Here is a 27,690-nt window from a genome sequence, read left to right on the forward strand (position 1 = left end):
CGGTCCGTAATATCATCAAAAGGTTCAGAGAATCTGGAGAAATCCCTGCAGGGAGGCAGGCGGCAAAGCCGAAAACCAACATTGAATGCCCGTGACCTTCGATCCCTCAGGCGGTATTACATTGAAAACCTTTATCAGTGTGTAAAGGATATCACCACATGGGCTCAGGAACACTTCCGAAAACCACTGTCAGTAACCACAGTTTGTCTCTACATTGGTAAGTGCAAGGTAAAACTCTACTATGCAAAGCGAAAGCCATTTATCAACAACCCCCAGAAACGCCCCCGGCTTTGCTGGGCACAAGCTCATCTAAGATGGACTGATGCAAAGTGGAAAAGTGTTCTGTGGTCTGACAAGTCCACATTTCAAATTGTTTTTGGAAACTGTGGATGTTGTGTCCTCCGGACCAAAGAGGAAAAGAACTATCCGGACTGCTATAGGCGCAAATTTCGAAAGCCAGCATCTGAGATGGTATGGGGGTTTATTAGTGCCTAAGGAATGGGTAACTTACACATCTGTGAAGGCGCCATTAATGCTGAAAGGTAAATACAGGTTTTGGAGCAACATATGTTGCCATCCAAGCAACGTCTTTTTTCATAGACGCCCCTGCTTATTCCAGCAAGACAATGTCAAGCCACATTATGCACGTGTTACAACAGCGTGGCTTCATAGTAAAAGAGTGCGGGTACTAGACTGGCCTGCCTGTAGTCCAGACCTGTCCCCCATTGAAAATGTGTGGCGCATTATGAAGCGAAAAATACGACAACGGAGACCCCGGACTGTTGAACAACTTTAAGCTGTACATCAAGCAAGAATGGGAAAGAATTCCACCTGAAAAGCTTCAAAAATTGGTCTGCTCAGTTCCTAAACTGAGGAAAGGAAAGGCCATGTAACACAGTGGTAAAAATGCCCCTGTGCCAACTTTTTTGCAATGTGTTACTGCCATTAAATTCTAAGTTAATAATTATTTGCAAAAAAAAAAGTGTTTCTCAGTTTGAACATTACATATCTTGTCTTTGCAAGTTATTCAATTGAATATAAGTTGAAAAGGATTTGCGAATCATTGCATTCTGTTTTTATTTACGAATTACACAACGTACCAACTTCACTGGTTTTGGGTTTTGAATATCAGTGCACAAAGCTGAGGCCATACAAGGAGCGGAGAGAAATGCACACTGCAACCTAGAATGGGTATAGATGGTTCACTAGCTTGTTCTGTTTGGACAGTGCACTATGTCAACTTGATAACAACAAATTCTGTTATGACAGTCCTTATAAACCGTAACAGAAGAAAATCCATCGTGCTCATAAACAAATTAAATACCTCTGCACTACAGTGCAATATGACATTGTGTACAGTTGTGTGCAGACAATACGACAGTGTGTACGACTAACTACAAAGGCATCGAGTCCAGCTCGAGGAAAACATGAGTCAGTTATCATCTTCAAGAAGCCTGCCAAGAATGTCTTGCTCAGACTCTTTGTGCACAGCCCTACCCTCTCCACGTGACATCTTTTATCTCTTTTTTTTTTTCAGTTGACTTTCTTCAAGTTATTTTTCATAGCTCTGGCACAAAACATGGTGTCATTAGGTAACCAATTTTTTTCTCTCTCTATGAAAGACATCTCAGAACATCTCACAAGAGCTGAGGTGAGCGAATGAACGTTGTGTGTGCCTGTGTGTTTGTGTGTGTGTGTCTGTAGCAAGTCTCTAAGGAAGCTGCAGCTAAAGCGATGGATGCCAACGGATGATGCCAGGATGGATGGACAAATAGAGAAGGCTACTGTATGCCTTTGCCAAGGGGAGGACAAGTGTCTACGCTGCACTAATGCAGTGACGGAGAAGGATGATGATGAAATGGAAAAGGACAAAAGAAAAAAATAACAATGGAGTACAGCTGGTGTACTTGAGCTGATGATGGCAAGGTGAAGTGACCTTCATTAAGGTTGATGTATGATATTACTGCTTTGCTGATTGGTCCACCTTCCACAACAAGCCCTAGCAAAGCAAACACTCCTATCTGCGCCTTCTGTCTCTCCTCCCTCAACAAACAGCTCTACCTTTGGAGGTTACGTGGCAGGGGAGAAGGACACTTGGGTGTGTTGCGCTCAGAGGTTCAGGTACGTTTGCATGACGACCATGTAAAAAAATAAAACATTTGACAGACAACAACGTTCAAAATTATTTTATAGTCTATTTATGAGTTAAGAACAGGAAAGGGCATAAGAACCAATTGAATAATAATTCTGCAAATTAATTAACATTAATTAATTAACAATTGACTGTTAATTAATTACAAGCACAAGCAAAATGGCGTTCATTGCCTGGCTGGAACCGGTGGCGGTGCTGGGGTTTCAGTCTGAACTGCTTTGTGGCATGAAGAATAACATTCAGTTTGCTATAGGGCTGCAGCTAGCGATTATTGGTCCTACTGGACACCGGCACTTATTTAGTAATACAACCTTAACATTTGCCAACAAAACAATTACACAAAGCGATTTGGTAAATAATCTGGGTATTATCGTCGACCCAACTCTCGCGTTTGAGTCACACATTAAGAGTGTTACTAAAACAGCCTTCTTTCATCTCCATAATATCGCTTAAATTCGTCCCATTATGTACACCACCGACGCTGAGATCATTATTCATGCTTCGTTACGTCTCGTCTCCATTACTGTAAAGTATTATTTTCGGGTTTTCCTATGTTTAGCATTAAAATATTACAGTTGGTACAAAATGCGGCTGCTAGACTTTTGACAAGAACAAGAAAGTTTGAACATATTACGCCCATACTGTCTCACCTGCACTGGCTTCCTGTGCACTTAAGATGCGACTTTTAGGTTTTATTACTTACATATAAAATACTAAACAGTCTAGCTCTATCCTATCTTGCTGATTGCATTGTACCATATGTCCCAGCCAGCAATCTGCGTTCTAAGAACTCCGGCTCATTAGTAAATCCCATAGCCCAAAAAAATTATGCGGGCAATAGAGCATTTTCTATTCGAGCTCCAATAATCTGGAATGCCCTACCGGTAACAGTTAGAGATGCTACCTCAGTAGAAACATTTAAGTTCCATCTTAAAACTCATTTATACACCATAGCCTTTAAATAGGCTCTTTTTTAGAGCAGTTGATCTGCCGTTTCTCTTTTCTGCTCTGGCCCCCTCTCCTGCGTGGAGAAGTTATCAGTTGGTCACGGATCAGTTTCCACGGAGGACGCGCTAGCTGTTCCAAGTCGGGACCCGGGATGGACCACTGCTCTGCGGTCCCTTCCAAGGTTTTTACTTGCCCTGATGTGGGATTTGAACTGAGGATGTTGTTGTGGTTTGTGCAGCCCTTGAACCCCTTTGAGACATTTGCGATTAAGGGCTATATAAGTAAACTTTGATTGATGATTGATTATCTTAATAATCGAGTAATCTATCAATTAATTTGTTCATCCATCCATCCATTTTCTACCGCTTGTCCCTTTCGGGGTCGCGGGGGGTGCTGGAGCCTATCTCAGCTGCATTCGGGCGCAAGGCGGGATACACCCTGGACGAGTCGCCACCTCATCGCAATCATTCGAAAATAAAACACACTTTATAGCCTCAATGAGTATTTTAGGGGAAATAGTTTAAATAAGCAACCGTTTTTCTCCCTGTCTTTATTATTTTAGTCAAATAAATGCTCATAATTAACATTGAAATTGCACTTTTAACATGTGTGCTTTAATAAAAATAATCTAAATAAATATTCTGTTAGCTGCCACGCAGATTAGCTGCAGACCATCGATCTCATGTGCGCTATTTTGAAGCGGCCGTACGGAAACTATGTCAGGGTATTTTAAAGGGGAACATTATCACAATTTCAGAATGGTTAAAACCATTAAAAATCAGTTCCCAGTGGCTTATCTTATTTTTCGAAGTTTTTTTCAAAATTTTGCCCATCACGTACTATCCCTAAAAAAAGCTTCAAAGTGCCTGATTTTAACCATCGTTATAAACACCCGTCCATTTTCCTGTGACGTCACATAGTGAAGCCAACACAAACAAACATGGCGGAAAGAACAGCAAGCTATAGCGACATTAGCTCGGATTCAGACTCGGATTTCAGCAAATTAAGCGATTCAACAGATTACAAATGTATTGAAACGGATGGTTGTAGTGTGGAGGCAGGTAGCGAAAACGAAATTGAAGAAGAAACTGAAGCTATTGAGCCATATCGGTTTGAACCGTATGCAAGCGAAAACGACGAAAACGACACGACAGCCAGCAACACGGGAGAAAGCGAGGACGAATTTGGCGATCGCCTTCTAAACAACGATTGGTATGTGCTTGTTTGGCATTAAAGGAAACTAACAACTATTAACTAGGTTTATAGCATATGAAATACATTTGGCAACAACATGCACTTTGAGAGTGCAGACAGCCCAATTTTCATCAATTAATATATTCTGGAGACATACCCTCATCCGCGCTCTTTTCCTGAAAGCTGATCTGTCCAGTTTTGGAGTTGATGTCAGCAGGCCAGGGAAGCTAGGGTCGATAGGGGGTTTAGCTCGCTCGTCTGCTTGCCGTGCTACCGAGGTCCTTTGTCCCTGAATTGCTCACACACTCCGGCAGATTCAATGGGGGTCTGGCGGCAGATTTCTTTGACTTTATCGTTGGAAATGCATCTGCTTTGAGTGTCGCAGGATATCCACACATTCTTGCCATCTCTGTCGTAGCATAGCTTTCGTCGGTAAAGTGTGCGGAACAAACGTCCAATTTCTTGCCACTTTCGCATCTTTGGGCCACTGGTGCAACTTGAATCCGTCCCTGTTCGTGTTGTTACACCCTCCGACAACACACCGACGAGGCATGATGTCTCCAAGGTACGGAAAACAGTCGAAAAAACGGAAAATAACAGAGCTGATTTGACTCGGTGTTTGAGAAAATGGTGGATTGCTTCCCGATGTGACGCCACGTTGTGACGTCATCGCTCCGAGAGCGAATATTAGAAAGGCGTTTAATTCGCCAAAATTCACCCATTTAGAGTTTGTAAATCGGTTAAAAAAATATATGGTCTTTTTTCTGCAACATCAAGGTATACGGTAAAAGCCAGTAAATTAGAATATTTTGAAAAACTTGATTTATTTCAGTAATTGCATTCAAAAGGTGTAACTTGTACATTATATTTATTCATTGCACACAGACTGATGCATTCAAATGTTTATTTCATTTAATTTTGATGATTTGAAGTGGCAACAAATGAAAATCCAAAATTCCGTGTGTCACAAAATTAGAATATTGTGTAAGGGTTAAATTTTGAAGACACCTGGTGCCACAAACTAATCAGCTGATTAACTCAAAACACCTGCAAAGGGCTTTAAATGGTCTCTCAGTCCAGTTCTGAAGCCTACACAAACATGGGGAAGACTTCAGATTTGACAGCTGTCCAAAAGGCAACCATCGACACATTGCACAAGGAGGGAAAGACACAAAAGGTTATTGCTGAAGAGGCTGGCTGTTCTCAGAGCTCTGTGTCCAAACACATTAATGGAGAGGCAAAGGGAAGGAAAAACTGTGGTCAGAAAAAGTGTACAAGCGATAGGGATCACCGCGCCCTGGTCAAGATTGTGAAAAAAAAAACCATTCAAAAATGTGGGGGAGATTCAGAAGGAGTGGACAGCTGCTGGAGTCAGTGCTTCAAGATCCACCACCAAGAGACGCTTGAAAGACATGGGTTTCAACTGCCGCATACCTCGTGTCAAGCCACTGTTGACCAAGAAACAGCGCAAAAAGCGTCTCACCTGGGCTAAGGAAAAAAAGAGCTGGACTGCTGCTGAGTGGTCCAAAGTCATGTTTTCTGACGAAAGCAAATTTTGCATTTCCTTTGGAAATCGAGGTCCCAGAGTCTGGAGGAAGACAGGAGAGGCACAGGATCCACGTTGCCTGAAGTCTAGTGTAAAGTTTCCACCATCAGTGATGGTTTGGGGTGCCATGTCATCTGCTGGTGTCGGTCCACTCTGTTTCCTGAGATCCAGGGTCAACGCAGCCGTCTACCAGCAAGTTTTAGAGCACTTCATGCTTCCTGCTGCTGACCTGCTCTATGGAGATGGAGATTTCAAGTTCCAATAGGACTTGGCGCCTGCACACAGCGCAAAATCTACCCGTGCCTGGTTTACGGACCATGGTATTTCTGTTCTAAATTGGCCCGCCAACTCCCCTGACCTTAGCCCCATAGAAAATCTGTGGGGTATTGTGAAAAGGAAGATGCAGAATGCCAGACCCAAAAACGCAGAAGAGTTGAAGGCCACTATCAGAGCAACCTGGGCTCTCATAACACCTGAGCAGTGCCAGAAACTCATCGACTCCATGCCACGCCGCATTAACGCAGTAATTGAGGCAAAAGGAGCTCCAACCAAGTATTGAGTATTGTACATGCTCATATTTTTCATTTTCATACTTTTCAGTTGGCCAACATTTCTAAAAATCCCTTTTTTGTATTAGCCTTACACAATATTCTAATTTTGTGACACACGGAATTTTGGATTTTCATTTGTTGCCACTTCAAATCATCAAAATTAAATGAAATAAACATTTGAATGCATCAGTCTGTGTGCAATGAATAAATATAATCTACAAGTTACACCTTTTGAATGCAATTACTGAAATAAATCAAATATCAATCAAAATATTCTAATTTACTGGCTTTTACCTGTATATTGACGCTTACATAGGTCTGGTGATAATGTTCCCCTTTAAAGATCCAGACACAATGCATTAATGCATGTATGATGTATTAGTGTGCGCTCTTTAAACACTTAATCAAAGCAACAGAATATAAATCGAATCATTTTTGTAATCAAATTAATAAATTTAGGGCCTGAGCTGTTAAGGCTCTAATTTGGCCATTGACTTTTGAATTTCGCTTGAGATAATTTTGGGCATGATTACTTCATTGTGTGTTCTTGTTATTTAGTAAAAAAAAAAAAAAAAGATTACTTCATTGTGTGTTCTTGTTATTTTGTAAAAAAAAAATTGTAAAATAAAAAGAAGACACTTTTTAGAAACACACTATAATCAGTATTGTTTGCCATCCTAAATTCACATAGAATAAAATATTTAGGGCACACTTACATCAAATTAAAAAAATGGTATTCTACTGTATAAGTCAGACATTTTCTAAATAGTCGATTAAGAAAATGTATTAAAATAGGCATCCTTAGTTTGGAATTTAACCTGCTGTATTTTAATAATGTGACTTTGCAGTGTTTGAAGTACTTTCCATCAGTGACGTGCGGTGAGGTTCATGGCTGGTGAGGCACTGACTTCATCACAGTCAGATTTACAAACATATGAACCCTAAAGAGTATCTTATTCACCATTTGATTGGCAGCAGTTAACGGGTTATGTTTAAAAGCTCATACCAGCATTCTTCCCTGCTTGGCACTCAGCATCAAGGGTTGGAATTGGGGGTTAAATCACCAAAAATGATTCCCGGGCGCGGCGCCGCTGCTGCCCACTGCTCCCCTCACCTCCCAGGGGGTGATCAAGGGGATGGGTCAAATGCAGAGGACACATTTCACCACACCTAGTGTGTGTGTGACAATCATTGGTACTTTAACTTAACTTTAACTTTACACATACAAACTGTAGCACACAAAAAAGCACATTTAATTAAAAAAACGTTATTATGGTCTTACCTTTACTTATAAATTAAGTCCATGCGCCGCAACTAAAGCCCTCACTTAAACTTTCCACGTGCAAGATTGAATCTATTTAAAAAAGTGTAACCGAGGGTTTATAAATGTCGCCTATACTGTATGAAACTACAAAATAACAAACACGGAGGCTCCAGTTTACACGAGGACCACTTTATTTACCTTCTTTCAAAAACCTACGCTCCACTCCGTGTCATCACTTCCGCTCTTAGCGCCTTCAAAATAAGAGCTCAAGGCATATACTGTACAACAGCGCATAACAGGAACTTAACATCACAAAGAGGAAAGCCCATGAAAATAGGTTACAAAAGTTATTTAATAAGAAGCCAAAAAGTGCAAAAACAATAATGTTTGTGTTGGAGGAGTTGTGAATTAGATACACCTGCAGTCTGCATGTGTACCTAATGTTGTGGCCCTGCAGTCATTCACAACTCCTCCAACACGAACATTATTGTTTTTGCACTTTTTGGCTTCTTATGAAATAACTTTTTTAAATAGATTCAATCTTGCACGTGGAAAGTTTAAGTGTGGGCTTTAGTTGATATAACACTCCCGTCAGGTCGGTGCATTCTACGGCAGGGTGCAGGAGGCGGGATTACTGCGAGCCTCAGCCAGTGCGTCTTTTGCAGCCGTTTTATGATCGCTCAGCACAAGAAATACGTTACACACATACAGTTGTTGACAAAATACACTGTACATTATATACCTCAGCTAACTAAACTATGGAAATGTATAATATAATTCATATAGCAATACAGTCTCACTGCACAGCAGGCCAGCAGTTAGCCGAGTCCGGAATCCATGTTGAGGCACTGAGTGACGTGCCTCAACTGGCTGCTGTTCACCGCACCGTCTCTTCTCAGTATTTGAACAGCAAATGTGAAAATTCAACGATTTTGAATAAAAATAATCTAAAACTGGTGAAGTTAAATGGAAAATAACTTTATAGTATAATCACTGGATACATATAACAATTTAATTAATTTTTTTTCTTTTTACATTTTTTTTCTTTCCATGATGGCAGGTGAGGCCCCGCCTCACCTGCCTCTAGTGACTGCACATCACTGCTTTCCATGTATGCAAATATTCTCCATTATCAAACACAATAGCTAATGACAATTTAATAACTTTGAGATGTAGTTTTGCAAATGTCTTAAATTTAAGCTCCCCAACCAACAAAGACACAATGTTAGAAGAATACAAAGAAAACAAAGTACCTAAACAGCATCGTTTGTATCCATTTTCAGTTGAAAACAGTCTTGTGTAACGTGTAGCGTAACCCCTCAGGGGTAGCTCGAGTGATATCAGACGTATATTCTCTACTTCCAAGCAGGGGATGAAAACATTTCCTCTGTTCTCATTCACCAACCGCCCCTAATGCCTTTGTGGACAGCCCAGTGCAGTCAAATGTAAACACAGGCTGAAGGCAGCCTGGCTCATTTTTCATTCTACAACCACCCCCACTTTTCCTTCTTCTCCATTTCATAGCCCAATGACAAAATACACACGTGCACCGATGCAAATAAAGCACATTAAACATACACTCAGCTCCCTTGCGTACAACAGAAGATGAGCTAATGCACTCGTATCTACAGCAGAAGCACCGTAAGCACTCAAGGAACCAATATTCTGTTCCCATCATAACATGTTTATTATGCAAACTGGTTTGTGGGCCGAGGGCTTATCTTGGTAAAAAAAAAATGACCTTGCGTAGATGGAATATAACGCATCTGCTTGTTGTATACAAGCCAGTTCATATGTGCAGATACCAAACATAGAGTTATGAGCTGAACGTGTAAAGTTGAGTGAACATTGATATGGTAAAGACTGCAGGGAATATTACATTAACAGAGTTGATGAAAACACATTGAAATCACTATTCTGGGAGTGAAAAGACACTGTCCAAACTGTTCAACCACATCTAAAATACTCATATGACAATAAAGATACATTGTTGTTTCTATTAAAGGAATGCTATGATGATTCTTGTATTTTCTAAATTATAAATGTTGTATCCTCGCGTCAAACAATGCCAAAGTTCATGCATTTTGGCGTGAGCTTGCACAGTGTTGGATGCATCTGTTCACAGGGTTTTGCAATCTGGTTACGTTTTGATGTCACAGCGAGGTGGACATGCTTATTTGGACATTATGTAAAGCGCTCAGCCAGAGAGAGAGGAGCTCCTCCTCTTCTGCTTCAGGCTGTGAGGAAACACAAGCAAGGTATGATTAAGAATTATTTTCATAACACTGACATGCAAAATGCAGCGACATAAATGCTGCTAAAGGCAGCTTTTTAAATGCTCTTAATCAAACGGAGAGTGTGCAGGTGTACCTAATTCTGTGACCGGGTGAATCTATGTAATGTTCATAAAGTTTATTTTAGACCATATCTAGAAAAAAATAAGCGGTGACGAATTCAAGATATATATTCAAACACTGTACATTTTCAATAGATTAATTTTGGAAAGAGTGGGTCATGGTTCCATTGCAAACTGGGACCGCCCCCACAAACAAACCTCTTGCAGACATACTCAGAAAATATATAGGTTATAAATGTGACTCTGGCGCAAAATGTATGCAACATTTACACCAAAGCATATCCAATGCATACTATCTAGAACACAAGAAAGTGTTTTACATTTACCGTATTTTTTCGGACTGTAAGTCGCAGTTTTTTTCATAGTTTGGCTGGGCTCCAGTGCGAATTATATATGTTTTTTTCCTTCTTTATTATGCATTTTCGGCAGGTGCGACTTATACGCCGGTGCGGTTTATACTCCAAAAAATACGGTAGATTAAAATCATCATAGGTCCCCTTTAAAGTCTGCCAATAATATTGCGTATAGTACTTATCCAAAAACACAGAAAAGTAAAACTACAGTTCTCAGGGCATTCAACCGATTGCATCTGGACTGTTTGGTTTGTCTTAGAAGACGTTTCACCTCTCAGTACAGCAGCTTTTTGCACAGAATGGTTTCTGGATTGAATTGTGATGTGAAAGTCATTATTTTTCTTTTGAGTGCTTATCTTTTTCAGGCTCACAGGTAAGTTGAAACCTATCCCAGCTGACTTTGGGCAATAGACGGAATACACCCTGGATTTGTTACCAATCACTGGACACATATTCTATAGACCAGGGGCACTGAAAGTTTCTTTTTGCCCGTCAATAGGTGGCTTCCCAAATGTAATACGTATTGATACAGACCTCTTATAAGCTTACACAATCATTGATGGCATTGCTGCAAGGCTAACTATAGTTGCCATCTATTGAACATGACCATCTCCACTACCTAATATATGGAGGTATGGGGCTATACTTTTACTACCTGACTGACTCACAGCTTGAGGACTACTCACTACTGTGTCAGTTAGCCAGCTACAACTTGACATTGAGAACCTAGTAATGTCCAAAGATCAGCGTCATGTGCCCTACCTGCTTATAGCAGTTATTGTTATGGTATTATTTTATTTCAAACATGCATACAGCTACAATATGTACATCCCATATTTACAGTTTCACATTTCCATATGTCGGAAAAGGAGTAGGAAGAAGCAGAGCTTATTTTATCACACCCTTTTTTTTTTCATATCAATTGCTGAAACATTTGTTTACTTTCTGTACTCAATCTATAGAGAAAATAAAGATATAATCAATACAGTTCACATGAATAAATAGTTATTAATGAGTTGTGATTCACTCCTCTCTGAGCTGCCACCTTAACGTGGTAGAGGAGTTTGCGTGTCCCAATGATCCTAGGAGCTATGTTGTCCGGGGGCTTTATGCCCCCTGGTAGGGTCTCCCAAGGCAAACTGGTCCTAGGTGAGGGATCAGACAAAGAGCAGCTCGAAGATCTCTATGAATAACACTGACAAGGAACCCAGATTTCCCTCGCCCGGACGCGGGTCACCGGGGCCCCCCTCTGGAGCCAGGCCCGGAGGTGGGGCACGATGGCGAGCGCCTGGTGGCCGGGCCTGGCCCCATGGGACCCGGCCGGGCACAGCCCGAAGAGGCAACGTGGGTCCCCCCTCCAATGGGCTCACCACCCATAGCAGGGGTCATAGAGGTCGGGTGCGATGTGAGCTGGGCGGAAGCCGAAGGCAGGGCACTGGCGGTCCGATCCTCGGCTACAGAAGCTAGCTCTTGGGACGTGGAACGTCACCTCGCTGGGGGGGAAGGAGCCTGAGCTAGTGCGCGAGGTGGAGAAGTTCCGGCTAGATATAGTCGGACTCACTTCGACGCACAGAAAGGGCTCTGGAACCAGTTCTCTCGAGAGGGGCTGGACTCTCTTCCACTCTGGCGTTGCCGGCAGTGAGAGGCGACGGGCTGGGGTGGAAATTCTTGTTTCCCCCCGGCTCAGAGCCTGTACGTTGGAGTTCAACCCGGTGGACGAGAGGGTAGCTTCCCTACGCCTTCGGGTGGGGGAAAGGGTCCTGACTGTGGTTTGCGCTTACGCGCCAAACCGCAGCTCAGAGTACCCACCCTTTTTGGATTCACTCGAGGGAGTACTTGAGAGTGCTCCCCCGGGTGATTCCCTCGTTCTACTGGGGGACTTCAATGCTCATGTTGGCAGCGACAGTGAAACCTGGAGAGGCGTGATTGGGAAGAATGGCTGCCCGGATCTGAACCCGAGCGGTGTTTTGTTATTGGACTTTTGTGCTCGTCACAGATTGTCCATAACGAACACCATGTTCAAACATAAGGGTGTCCATATGTGCACTTGGCACCAGGACACCCTAGGCCGCAGTTCCATGATCGACTTTGTAGTTGTGTCATCGGATTTGCGGCCTCATGTTTTGGACACTCGGGTGAAGAGAGGGGCGGAGCTTTCTACCGATCACCACCTGGTGGTGAGTTGGCTGCGATGGTGGGGGAGGATGCCGGATAGACCTGGCAGGCCCAAACGCATTGTGAGGGTTTGCTGGGAACGTCTAGCAGAGTCTCCTGTCAGAGAGTTTCAATTCCCACCTCCGGAAGAACTTTGAACATGTCACGAGGAAGGTGCTGGACATTGAGTCCGAATGGACCATGTTCCGCGCCTCTATTGTCGAGGCGGCTGATTGGAGCTGTGGCCGCAAGGTAGTTGGTGCTTGTCGTGGCGGTAATCCTAGAACCCGTTGGTGGACACCGGCGGTGAGGGATGCCGTCAAGCTGAAGAAGGAGTCCTATCGGGTTCTTTTGGCTCATAGGACTCCTGAGGCAGTGGACAAGTACCGACAGGCCAAGCGGTGTGCGGCTTCAGCGGTCCCGGAGGCAAAAACTCGGACATGGGAGGAGTTCGGTGAGGCCATGGAAAACGACTTCCGGACGGCTTCGAAGCAATTCTGGACCACCATCCGCCGCCTCAGGAAGGGGAAGCAGTGCACTATCAACACCGTGTATGGCGAGGATGGTGTTCTGCTGACCTCGACTGCGGATGTTGTGGATCGGTGGAGGGAATACTTCGAAGACCTCCTCAATCCCACCAACACGTCTTCCTATGAGGAAGCAGTGCCTGGGGAGTCTGTGGTGGGCTCTCCTATTTCTGGGGCTGAGGTTGCTGAGGTAGTTAAAAAGCTCCTCGTTGGCAAGGCCCCGGGGGTGGATGAGATCCGCCCGGAGTTCCTTAAGGCTCTGGATAATGTGGGGCTGTCTTGGTTGACAAGACTCTGCAGCATCGCGTGGACATCGGGGGCGGTACCACTGGATTGGCAGACCGGGGTGGTGGTTCCTCTCTTTAAGAAGGGGAACCGGAGGGTGTGTTCTAACTATCGTGGGATCACACTCCTCAGCCTTCCCGGTAAGGTCTATTCAGGTGTACTGGAGAGGAGGCTACGCCGGATAGTCGAACCTCGGATTCAGGAGGAACAGTGTGGTTTTCGTCCTGGTCGTGGAACTGTGGACCAGCTCTATACTCTCGGCAGGGTCCTTGAGGGTGCATGGGAGTTTGCCCAACCAGTCTACATGTGTTTTGTGGACTTGGAGAAGGCATTCGACCGTGTCCCTCGGGAAGTCCTGTGGGGAGTGCTCAGGGAGTATGGGGTATCGGACTGTCTGATTGTGGCAGTCCGCTGCCTGTATGCTCAGTGCCAGAGCTTGGTCCGCATTGCCGGTAGTAAGTCGGACACGTTTCCAGTGAGGGTTGGACTCCGCCAAGGCTGCCCTTTGTCACCGATTCTGTTCATAACTTTTATGGACAGAATTTCTAGGCGCAGTCAAGGCGTTGAGGGGATCTGGTTTGGGCACGTTTCCAGTGAGGGTTGGACTCCGCCAAGGCTGCCCTTTGTCACCGATTCTGTTCATAACTTTTATGGACAGAATTTCTAGGCGCAGTCAAGGCGTTGAGGGGATCTGGTTTGGTGGCTGCAGGATTAGGTCTCTGCTTTTTGCAGATGATGTGGTCCTGATGGCTTCATCTGGCCAGGATCTTCAGCTCTCGCTGGATCGGTTCGCAGCCGAGTGTGAAGCGACTGGGATGAGAATCAGCACCTCCAAGTCCGAGTCCATGGTTCTCGCCCGGAAAAGGGTGGAGTGCCATCTCCGGGTTGGGGAGGAGATCTTGCCCCAAGTGGAGGAGTTCAAGTACCTCGGAGTCTTGTTCACGAGTGAGGGAAGAGTGGATCGTGAGATCGACAGGCGGATCGGCGCGGTGTCTTCAGTAATGCGGACGCTGTATCGATCCGTTGTGGTGAAGAAGGAGCTGAGCCGGAAGGCAAAGCTCTCAATTTACCGGTCAATCTACGTTCCCATCCTCACCTATGGTCATGAGCTTTGGGTTATGACCGAAAGGACAAGATCACGGGTACAAGCGGCTGAAATGAGTTTCCTCCGCCAGGTGGCGGGGCTCTCCCTTAGAGATAGGGTGAGAAGCTCTGCCATCCGGGAGGAGCTCAAAGTAAAGCCGCTGCTCCTCCACATCGAGAGGAGCCAGATGAGGTGGTTCGGGCATCTGGTCAGGATGCCACCCGAACGCCTCCCTAGGGAGGTGTTTAGGGCACGTCCGACCGGTAGGAGGCCACGGGGAAGACCCAGGACACGTTGGGAAGACTATGTCTCCCGGCTGGCCTGGGAACGCCTCGGGGTCCCACAGGAAGAGCTGGACGAAGTGGCTGGGGAGAGGGAAGTCTGGGCTTCCCTGCTTAGGCTGCTGCCCCCGCGACCCGACCTCGGATAAGCGGAAGAAGATGGATGGATGGATGGATGGAGTTGTGATTCACATAATTTGCTGAATGGGTTATGCATGATTGTGTAATTCTTCGAAAAGGTTCATGAAGTAAATCAGGATTCTTCCACCTTGAACTTTGTAAACACTGAGTTTGTATAGTTTCCTAAACTGGATCATACTAGTACATTAACTTATTTACTTAATCCATTCCATAATTTAACTCCACATACTGTACTATTGATAGCTTTCATTTTTCTCCCTCCTCCCTCCTCTTGTTTTCCCTTTTAGCTTTTACTAGGCGCAACCCATCAGCCTTTCGGTCCTATACCCCTTGTCATATTTGTATTGCTATTTCTTGGACGGGTTGACTGTAAACAAAATGTATTTGTAATTTTTAAGTGCAATGACAAATTAAGTATCTTGCATCTGGCTTACTAAAGGCTTTGAGCATTTTATGAGCAAACAAAGTTTTTTATTATGCTTTATTGAGTATCAACAGTGTGGTACAACACAGTGCATATATAAAGCTCAGATTATTTTCATATTTGTTATAGTGGAACCTCCCTCCCCACACCCACCTAACCCTCCCATTCAAAAAATAATTACATTAATTAAGATAAAAATATATATACAGTATATTGATTAAATAATTAAAGGGACATTGTATTAACAGTGTATTAAAATGAACAGAACAATAAGGATAGGTGTAATGAGTAATTTACAATAACAAAATACAAATGTTTTAAATTAAATATTTCCCTAAAGTTTAATTTCTCCTCTTTGTATTGAGATGAATTGTTGTACATTCTTGGGTAGCAGGTTATTGTTAGTTTTGTGTATAATTTTAACTGTTTGTAAATCTACCAAATCATTGAATTTCCATAATTTTGATTTAACAAATAAAGGGTTTGAACTGGTTGAACATTCATGTTTTATTTTTGAGATTTTGCAAGATAATTGGTTGGATTTGTTCCTGCAATTACTGTTTGTTCATCTGAAGGATTTGTTGTTATTTTGCCTAAAATTGCTTTTAATTGTAACATTATTTTTGCCTTATTAAAAGAACTTCATTAGTTACATTTAGGCTATTTGTGTTTCAGGCTTAAAATCGCCGTGTTGTGCGCACAGCCAATTGGCACATTTTCATTTTAGCCTTTGGAAGCACACATTTTGGGTCTCCCTGAAATAGGCGACGATTCAAACTCACATTCACACACCTATGGAATTTAAAGTCTCCAATGAACCTAAAATGCATGTTTTTGAAGTGTAGGAAAAAACTGGAGAACCCACAGGGGAAACTTAAAAAAGCAGAGATTCAAACCCAGGGCCTGGTCTGTTGCTGTGAGACACACTTGCTAAACCACATGTTCCACCATTCTGCCTGTGCCCTGAATCATTGTTTCCCCAATTAGAGCCGAGGGAATCCTGGTGTTGCTATTTTGGAAATATACCCGTGCCATAAAGGAAGGAAAAGGGTTCGGGGGATGTTTAATAGGAGGTATTGTCAAGCAGTCATTTGACCTCATTTTTGGTATACAACTAAGTGGGGCAAAAAAGACCTAGACTAATTTAATTAATGCATTGCACCGCTCCAAATTCAAATATAGTAGTTTCAGACATGTCTTTAGCTGCTTACTTTTCAACTAACTTGACCCTTTTTGAACATAACTTCTGACATAGTTGTTCAGGTAACAAGGAGCTACTTGCTGCTCCAATAGGATGTAAAATAACACATTAGCTACGAACACATACTCATCGATTGCAAACGTTTTTGAATGGAGTGTTATTACCCAGATTTATTTGTGTACTTTATAATCACTCTAATAAAAAATATCCCTTAAAATTGCTTTAAAGTGCGACGTGGACCTACCATTGTAGGCATCAGCATACAGTTCAGTTACATTTAAAAAAAAAAATGCATTCAATTATATATTTAGATGTTTTTTATTTAGAGGCAGACTTAATGTGTTTTTGTTCATTTCTGGGATAAGCAGAAAATCAATATTTCAGGGAATATGGGAGGTCACAGCCATTTTATTATCTCTGATAACAGGCTCATGGTGACTTGTGTTCCAGAGCATTCAATTACTTGCTGATCTTTGGAAAGCCCAAATTTGATGAAAATCCAATACTTACAAGCGTTGACTTTCACACCAATGCCATTATGTTTTCTGAGTCATGGCCAGCGTTAACAACCCAAGTTGTTCCTGTCAAACTCATCTCCCAAGATGTTTTTTTTACAAAAAAACTAACAAAAAAAAAAACTGGCTTCATGTGATTGCACAGACTGTTTCAGATTTCAAACAATAAATCAAAACAGCGATACCCTGGTGGAGCGCTTTGCTTTGAACACAGTGACTACATTTCAATAGATTTCTCCCATTGGGGAGATTTATCAAAGGAGTTGCTGTGCAAAATAGGACTTGCATACTAATCACTTGTAAAACGTGTAATTATAGACACAGCAACTGTTAATTGGATGTCAAAGCACGCATTTTGAGTAACTGCCAGATTCACGGATAGGCCTGGGCCGATAAATTTTGCTCAACGATATAATGACCTACAAATTATTGCCGATAAACTATTTTATTGTCAACATTATTTTGAGACCGAATCATCCACTGATGTAATGATAATACATAATAATAAGGCAAGCATTACCTTTGAATTTAAATAAAATTGTACTTTTCATACATTTTAATTGGAATGTAAACGTTTAAAATTCAAAGTTAATAAAACAAATATAAAAATAAAATATACTGTGTCTGATAGCAAAACGTTGCACTTTAATAAAAATCACAACCAAAAGCAATACAATTGTTTCTGTCTTTGTCAAATGGTAAATGGTAAATGGGTTATACTTGTATAGCGTATTTCTACCTTCAAGGTACTCAAAGCAATTTGACACTATTTCCACATTCACCCATTCACACACTGATGGCGGGAGCTGTCTTGCAAGACCCTAACCACGACCCATCAGGAGCAAGGGTGAAGTGTCGTGCTCAAGGACACAACGGACGTGACTAAAGGATGACGGAAGCTGGGGATCGAACCAGGAACCCTCAAGTTGTTGGCACGGCCGCTCTACCAACCGAGCCATTGTCAAAACAATAAATAAAATAGCTAAATAAAGTTATTGTGACCAAAATGATCAGATTTACCAATATTATCGCAAAATTGTTGAATGTGCTCAAAAACATTTATACACACACAAAACATTTTTAACCAAGTTGTTTTCCTTGTAATAACTAAAAGGTCAGACTGCAGATTGCGCTGTCAGCCTGCTACTTCAAGCAGTAAGACAGTACCAAAAATGGTTTAAATCAGCTGACCAGACAGTCACAGCAACATCATGTGACAACCTCTGAGGAAGGCAACAGGTGTAGCCGAAACCGTCAGGTACGGAAATAAACACACAGGTCTGGCTATAAGAATAACAAATTGCATAACTAAAATAAATGGCCACACAATATACTTGACTCTCTTGGCAGAAGAAACATCAAATATTGTTCTGGCTTCATTAGAGGCCTATTATTTTTATTTGTGTGACTGTATACGTTTATCTTTTTCCATTTTCATTTGTAAACATTTTAGCATGTTTGTTTCACTTTGAATGAATGCTACGTCACGTGAGTTCACTTCCTGTTAAACGGACCTCCGTCTGTTTCAACTCGACACTATGGAGTTTATATTGATCACTTTGTGCAAAGACAGCACAACCTTTATGTTCAATGTCAATACTGTAGCTCAGCAGGCTGTATATATATATACTGTATATATATATAATGTACATATATATGTGTGTGTATATATATATATATAATGTACATATATGTGTGTGTATATATATATATAATGTACATATATATGTGTGTTTACATATATACATACACACACACACACATATATATATATATACACACACATATATATGTATATATACATACATACATATATGTATATATATATATAAATACATATATATATATATACACACATATGTATGTATATATATATAGATATACATATACACACACATATATATACGTATATATACACACACATATATATACATGTGTGTATATATATATGTATGTATATGTATATATATATACATATATATGTGTGTATATATATGTGTGTATATATATATACATATTTATATATATATGTATATACACATATATATATACATATTTATATATATATATGTATATATATATATAAATGTGTGTATATATATATACATATTTATATATATATGTATATACACATATATATATACATATTTATATATATATATGTATATATATATATATAAATGTGTGTATATATATATATATATATATATATATATATATATATATATATGTGTGTGTGTGTTAATATATATAAATATATACAGTATATATATATATATATATATATATATATATATATATATATATACACACATACATACAGTATATTCAGACAGATTTAAAAAAATAATAAAAATAAATAAAAAAATGTATATATATATATATATATATATATATGCAGCACGGTGGAACTGGGGTTAGTGCATGTGCCTCACAATACGAAGGTCCTGAGTAGTCCTGAGTTCAATCCCGGGCTCGGGATCTTTCTGTGTGGTGTTTGCATGTTCTCCCCGTGACTGCGTGGGTTCCCTCCGGGTACTCCTGCTTCCTCCCACCGCCAAAAACATGCACCTGGGGATAGGTTGATTGGCAACACTAAATTGGCCCTAGTGTGTGAATGTGAGTGTGAATGTTGTCTGTCTATCTGTGTTGGCCCTGCGATGAGGTGGCGACTTGTCCAGGGTGTACCCCGCCTACCGCCCGAATGCAGCTGAGATAGGCTCCAGCACCCCCCGCGACCCCAAAAGGGACAAGCGGTAGAAGATGGATGGATACATATATATATATATATATATATATATATATATATATATATATATATATATATATATACTGTATATATGTTTTGTTTGTTTTTTACCAGGACTTCCCGCGGTCCGGATTTTGGACGCTGGTGGGCCGGATCTGGCCTGCTAGACGTAGTTTGGGAACCCCCGCTTTAGACAGTAACATGTTTATACAAGTTTAGAATGGAGTATGACGTTCCTTAACAGAGAAAGATAATGTCTCCTTTTCATGTTAGCATTTAAGCCAGTTAGCAAGCTAACACTAGTTGGTCCATAAGTTTATCAAAGTGCAATTACCAGAGGTGGGACCAAGTCATTGTTTTGCAAGTCACAAGTAAGTCTCAAGTCTTTGCCCTCAAGTCCGAGTCAAGTCCCGAGTCAAGACAGGCAAGCCCCGAGTCAAGTCCAAAGTCAAGACTGGAAAGTCTCAAGTCAAGTCCTAAGTCCTGCATTTTGAGTTTCGAGTCCTTTCAAGTCCTTTTAACCACAGACTAATATATTAACACAGATTGTGTATGCTTTTCAAACGCTGTATTTATTTATTAAAACAAGTGCATTTTAAATTGCAGGAAAGAAAATTGTGCTGACATTGCACTTTATAATAGCACTATATTAACCAGTCATTTTAAACATTAACTCATTCCTTTACAGAACAAACACATTGAAAAATAAAGTGCAAATGTACTTATTTGTACAAAAGTGTTAACATTGAAAAAACATGACATATACGTGAACATAACAAAAAAGTTGTACTTTTTATATGTCAGGGCCCTATGCTGCATTGCATCTGCAAAAGACCAAATTAGCCAAGAGTCTGTCAGTCATTTGTGCACGATGGGGGCGTAGTATGATGCCACCATGGCTGAAAACTCGCTCCACTGGAGCACTGGAGGCAGGCACTGCCAAGACTCTCATGGCCACTCGGAACAGTGAAGGAAGAGTCTTCATGTTCAATGCCCAGAACAAAAGGGGGGAGAGAGTTGTTTTGGGTTGGTGCACTACTTGTAAGTGTATCTTGTGTTTTTTTATGTTGATTTAATTAAAAAAAGAAGAAAAAAAAATGTATTTCTTGTGCGGCCCGATACCAATCGATCCACGGACCAGTACCGGGCCGCGGCCCGGTGGTTGGGGACCACTGAGGTAAACAACCAACAGTATGTCAGAAAGCTAGCTAAAACGGTACACATATTCATAATATAGTATACATTTTAACTGACCTTTATTTTACTATTTTTGTCTTTTTTTAGGTGGCTAAAATACGCGGTGCTGCTGACCGCTGTCTAACGTTACGTGTGATATATTGACTAACGTAACCCTGCTTAAAAACAAATCACAGAACAAAAAGTATGAATAAGGTAGTGAACTGCAACAGATTCCCGTGTTTGCAATAACGTTATAACGGCAGTGAGTTTACAGCCTCACTGATTTAACTACACAGCAAATAAAAGTCACGTTACTGCCAATAAACGTTATCTTACATTCAAAACTTACCGTTCTTTGTGCAACTTCAAATGCCGGACGAAGTTGGAAGTTGTTGCCTCTCCATCAGTAATTTTCGAACCGCATGTGTTGCATACTGCAAACCGTTTTGTGTTGACCACCTCGTAATTTTTATACCCAAACAAAATTATTTTAGGTATCATTTTTTGTTCACTGGCGTGTGGTTTGGACATGTCTTCTTCGTTGGTTGTCCTGCAATTTGATTGGATGAATGCTGTGTGATGAAAACAAAGTAGATCTAATTTGATTGGCTGTTGTACTGAGACCACACCAGCTGACACACGCAACGCTGATAGACAAGTACACAATGAAAAATACGGAGCGCTCCCGAATAACTTTTTCATCTTTGGGTTTTGGGGAAAGTAGCAAGTCATGTCAAGTCATGTCAATTCAAAAGGCTCAAGTCCAAGTGAAGTCACAAGTCATTGATGTTAAAGTCTAAGTCGAGTTGCAAGTCTTTTTACATTTTGTCAAGTCGAGTCTAAAGTCATCAAATTCATGACTCGAGTCTGACTCGAGTCCAAGTCATGTGACTCGAGTCCACACCTCTGGCAATTACCAATCATGGTTTTTCAATCATTTTAATTTAATACGGTAATACTAACCTTTGGGAGTTTTGCAGTGGTTATCATTAATACAGTTTATGTGCATGTAGTAAAAACGCTGCTGAAACAGATGCAAAAGAGAGATTGGTCTAGTAAACCATAACAATTCATGCATGTGGCAGTTATCAAAGCTAGAAAAACTACCAATTTCATTTTTGTTTATCGTTCGGTTGATTGCCTTATGGGCCTATTCACTGATCTAAAAAAAGCTAATAAAATTAGCAAATGTTGTTCAGCAAATAATAGTCTACAATTGCATCTGCAATCAGGTAATGAAGGCCCCGGAGTGTCCTTTTGCAATTGTAAAACAGAACCGTTAACAGACTTCAGTACTGGGCTCATGTGGCAACCAGTTCAGTGGCCTTGTGGTTAGAGAGTCCGCCACGAGACTGGAAGGTTATGAGTTCAATCCCCGGCCGAGTCATACCAAAGACTATAAAAATGGTACCCATTCCCTCACTGCTTGCACTCAGCATCAAGGGTTGGAATTGGGGGTTAAATCACCAAATGATTACTGAGCGTGGCACACGCTGCTGTTCACTTCTCCCCTCACCTACCAGGGGGTGAACATGGGTATGGGTCAAATGCAGAGGACAAATTTCACCACATCCAGTGTGCGTGTGACGATCATTGGGACTTTAACTTTAACTTTAATATCTGAATTGAAGTATTTCTACTTTCTGTATTAAAGCCTACGTGCAAACAAAGACACTAACCTGTGGAGACAGGGCATTGGGAGGTTGAGTGAAGAGTGTGGAGTGAGCTGTTGACCGGAGACCATGTGCTCTCCTGACAGTCTGGCGAGTGAACGGAGGCGTGAGGACCTGCTGCTGATGAGAAGACACACAAAGAAGTTGCCGTAAGTTGGGGAACGTGGTCCTCAGCTCAATTTGGCATTGATAAAGCACAGCAAAACATCAGCAGGGCTTACAGTGCCTTCTTAAAAAGTGCGCTGAAAAGAGGATTAAAATAATGAAGCGTGAAAGTGGATGCTGTTCTCATCACAGACTTCAGCAGTTTACTTTTTGCTGTGATTAAATATGGAATGGGATCGTAAATGTCTGTGCAAGATGTGATCAAATTCGACACAATCCCCTGTGTATGTGTACCACTTATCTTAACTCTTAGAGTTAAGATTAATATTAGTATTTGTCTTTGCCAGGAATACCTTACTTAACTGAATTAAAGGCATTGCATCAAGAGCCTATGCAAAATACTTGTTTTTGTAGTAAACTGCACCATTACATTTCGATGCCATGATAAATAGATTTATATAAATAGATAAATAGACTACATACATTTTCTATCTAACATTAGTGACACAAACCCAATCTTTTTACTGACTTACATTAGAGGCCAAAAGTTTGCACACATCTTATCCTCATTTAATGCGTTTTCATTATTTCCATGACTATTTACATTGTAGACTGTCACTGAAGGTTTCCAGAGGCAGTCACCTAAAAGTTTTCTCTGTGCAGGTGTTTGAAGCTCATCGAGAGAATGCCAAGAGTGTGCAAAGAAGTAATCAGAGCAAATGGTGGCTATTTTGAAGAAACTAGAATATAAAACATGTTTTCAGTTATTTCATCTTTTTTTGTTAAGTACATAACTCCACGTGTTCATTCATAGTTTTGATGCCTTCAGTGACAATCTACAATGTAAACAGTCATGAAAATAAAGAAAACGCATTGAATGAGAAGGTGTGTCCTAACTTTTGGCCTGTACTGTAGATATGCATACTCAGGTGGCTAACACGCGAAGAAGTTGAAGTTTTACTTCAACGCTAAAATAAAGTTACAATTGAAACAGCAAATGTAATAAAAACTCATCAAATACAACTCTAAAACACTTTCATTGACAAATTGTAAACAAGTCTCTAAAACATGTCGAGATTCAGTTTTGATGTTAATGATTTTCTTGAGGCATTTAGTGATTGCATTTATATGCATTGTTTTTTTGTTTTGTTTTTGCAAACAAAACATCTTTGTCATTTCAGTTGCAGCTAGGTATATTGCGTTAAGAACTGCATTGTATCATATGATTAGAAATAATTCAGTTATTTTTTGCTATTTTGAATACATAATGCTCCATTTTCATCATGTACTATTATATTAATTACAATTGACTGTTTAACTGAATTTTTTTTTCTTCTCCTTTTCAATAAAGACATTTCAAAATAACACATTTTATAGCTGTAATTATAATATCAAACTGTACATTTTTGCCTAAGGTTATCATACCGTTAGAATCTCATACTGGCCATGGCTAGTAGCTATATACCGTATTTTGCGGACTACAAGGCACACTTAAAATCACGTTTTTTTTCCTCAAAACTCCACAGTGCGCCTTATAACCCGGTGCGTCTAATGTACGGAATAATTCTGGTTTTGCTTACCGACCTCGAAGCAATTTTATTTGGTACATGATAAAATGATAAGTGTGACCAGCAGATGGCAGTCAAACATAATAGATATGTGTAGACTGCAATATAATGGCAGTCACACATAAGAGATATGTGTAGACTGCAATATGACTTAAGTAAACAACACCAACATTATATATGTTCTATTGAAAATATAGAACATTACACACGGCGCTCAAAAATATATCAAAATGTTTTAGTACGACTTTGGTAAGCTAAGAAACCACACCGCTTGATGGATTGTCGGCGCATTAAACATACGAGTATTATTATGGTGTGTGTATATGGTAAAACATTATCTGGCGTTTTGTTTCGCAATTATATGCAAAAGCAACTTTTCTTACCTCTGATACCTGCTGATCTGTATTTAGGATCTGCATAAATCCAGAAAAATTGCGTGCGTCTGCCTTTGTAGTCGATAAGCTTCTTCTTTTTCTCTATCTTCTTGTTATGGGACATTCATTCTCGGCTGTTGCCATTTCAAATATAAAGTAGTGTAAAGTTCTTATTTATTTATGTCAGTAAACTCGCCATGAAAGCGCTAAAACATACTGGTGTACTGAGTTTACACTATTCACCCAAGGAACTTTAGTTATTAGAGAGTTCCGGTCAGACAGTTTATCATGGGACACTTTTACGGCCTTGTTGTTTTTTCCGGATGAGGAGATGCTGCTCCGTTGTTGATTTAAGTAAAGTCTGAATGTCATTAAAACAGTTAGCTCCATCTTTTGACACGTCTTCCACTCCCGTCCTAGCACGCTACACCGCTACAACAAAGATGACGGGGAGAAGACGCTGCCGAAGGTGAGCCACGTAAGGTGATCCCCGTAAATAAACAAAACGGCGCATCAAGAAGTGACTGTCAGAAAGCGGCTTGAAGATGATCTGTAAAACATAATCTATGCAACATTTTGACCAAAGAACCACCATTACATGTTATGTAGACCACAAGGAAGTGTTTTCAATTTAGAAAAAGAAAAATATAAATATGACTCCTTTAATGCGCCCTATAATCCGGTGCGCCTTCTATATGAAAAAAGATCGAAAATAGACCATTCATCAGCAATGTGCCTAATAATCTGGTGCGCCCTATGGTCCGGAAAATACGGTACTCTACTACTAACATCCAAGTGACAGTTGGTGAGACTCCACACTAATTTATATGAGCGATAGTAACATGTGATGTATGCTGCTGTTTTGGTTGGCAACAGGGGTAGCAAACAAGTTATGCTCTGCACAGTAGTTTACTATTCAATATATGTTCATCTACTGTTATTTTACCGTTTCTTTGAGTGATGCATATTTGTTTCAAATGGACAACACATCAGAAATAATATAAGAAAGAGCATCTATCAGAATGGAAGGCAGTATTTGAGGAACTCTTGTGTTACCATTAGCACCAGCGCTTACAATAACACTTGATATATTATTGACCATTAAAGTAGGTGATCCAGAGTCTTCATGGCTATGACAGAGAAGTTATTCTCCTTGTTACAAGTCAATGTACCATTAAAATGATTTAAAATTTATTTTAAAACAGTAATACTAGGTTTCATGCCCAACTAATTTCTGGGCTGCAGGAATAAGATGATGTGCAGAAGACAACCTTTCAGACGTGTGCAAATCATGCCAGCAAAGCACAAGAAGGCTCCAGGTGGCCCGTCAGTTCATGCTGTGAAGCGAAAAGGCAAACTACTGATCCCGCAAGCCACTTGACTTCATGTGAATTAATTAATGGTAATCACTTTGCTTACATATAAAATAATGTTGTACGGATTATGTCATACCATGTCTGTTTTTATGTAACTCATAAGTAAGATAATAAGAGTAAACCTGAGATTTAATTGGTAGAATCTACATTTAATTTACACCATCGGGGGTTCAGGCAAAATTGACAAATGTTGCCCTTGCATATAAATGGAAAGATGGCCATGTTTCCTTAAAATAACAAAAGGTTGCCGATAAATAAAAAAATACTTTCCATTAATAATAATAACATGTAAGTAGGATTTACAAAACAAATTCAAGCTACTTTGTCCGCAGCAAGGCTAATTCAATGCCTGACCGCATTCCTGGTACCAGAAATGACTGTGGACTAAAGCCCACCATTAAGATAAGCAGTGAACCTTGGTACTATGATCGAGTGTTGCTGCAGGATTATTGCCTCAACCTTATCTAGTCCAAGTCAGGCATACTGCATCAACCCATGCGAAGGGTGTGCCTTCAAGACTTCAGTGACTCTCAAGTGCTTTGGAGTATTATTAACGTATTACCACTATGGCATGATAGTGGGAGATAAACAATATTTGTATTATTTCAACTCACTGTGATTCAAGTCACACAATGCAGTTACAGGTATAATTTTAATGGGGTGGAAACTGCCTTACAGTTGACAGATCAATTAAACTAATAACAACAAAACGTCCCAAGTTTCAATACAAAATCTAGCATCCGACGAGACATTTGAATGTCATTGTTTCCTTTATTTTAGTTGTGGACTATACAACCATATATGCCAGCAAACATGAAGTGTGTTAAAAGTATCGACTACGGCCTATCTTCACCATCGGGTATGTTGGTTTGCGGGGGAATGCCCCTTCTCTATATCTGTTGATTCGACTGTCAGAGGTCAAACAGCAGCTGTTCTTACTGGATAGTGCCGACATCTACAACAAAACAAGATGAATAATAGGCCAATCTATACGTGTACAAACCTCTTTGTTTCCTGACAAAAAACCCAGCAGGTTAAAATCACTACTAACGCTGTTTCTTTGTAGATACAACACAACTTACAAGGGCTAAGTGCTTTCTTTCTGTACAGCCTGAGATCTGACAATAGACTGAATAGTAAAAGCAACTAATGATTATGATCTGACAAAAACATATTTTCTGGTTGTAAAGCTACTGATATTGTTTGTGTTGTATGAGCGAAGTGTATACCAGCTTAATACAGCTATATAGCTTAACAATACTAGTATCTAGAATTTTGGCTTACACAGACTGCGGTTTTCAATTACAGATTAAGGTTCCACATAACACGATTTTTTATTCTTCATTGTGTAAAAATATGTTAATAATCACTTTAACATAAACATAGAACCCCAACAAGTGATGGCACATTCACAGATAGGTGACAATAGAGTCTTAAATATTTACACAACATTAACATTGAATCTTCCCCTTAAAATCCCTTTCGAAGTTGGTCCTTCTTTAGGAATAAGGAATCACGAAATATATTCATAACAGTAGTACAAACTCAGGGTTTTATGACCATATTTAACCTTTCAAAATTTGGACAACTTTTACTGATACATTTTACTATAAAACACCAGTCATTCCAGCACCTCACCATCATTCACAGTCAATTTGCTGACACCGAGCACAACCTGTTTCACAGAAAT

The 27,690-nt window shown here is 40.5% G+C and overlaps 1 protein-coding gene across 2 annotated transcripts in view; it reads right to left on the bottom strand.

The window, feature by feature from the left end:
- The window catches only part of mcu (mitochondrial calcium uniporter), a 156,820-nt gene that overhangs the window by 72,907 nt on the left and 56,223 nt on the right, over positions 1-27,690 (bottom strand). Inside the window, exon 2 of one of the 2 annotated variants that reach the window (XM_061959621.1) lies at positions 22,584-22,694. In XM_061959621.1, the coding sequence (XP_061815605.1) occupies positions 22,584-22,694 (111 nt within the window). Of the gene's footprint in view, positions 1-22,583; positions 22,698-27,690 lie in introns of both variants that reach the window. The other variant, XM_061959612.1, reaches the window with a different exon arrangement.

This window comes from Nerophis lumbriciformis, linkage group LG02 (assembly GCF_033978685.3).
Source record: "Nerophis lumbriciformis linkage group LG02, RoL_Nlum_v2.1, whole genome shotgun sequence".
In the NCBI taxonomy this organism is placed as follows: domain Eukaryota; kingdom Metazoa; phylum Chordata; class Actinopteri; order Syngnathiformes; family Syngnathidae; genus Nerophis; species Nerophis lumbriciformis.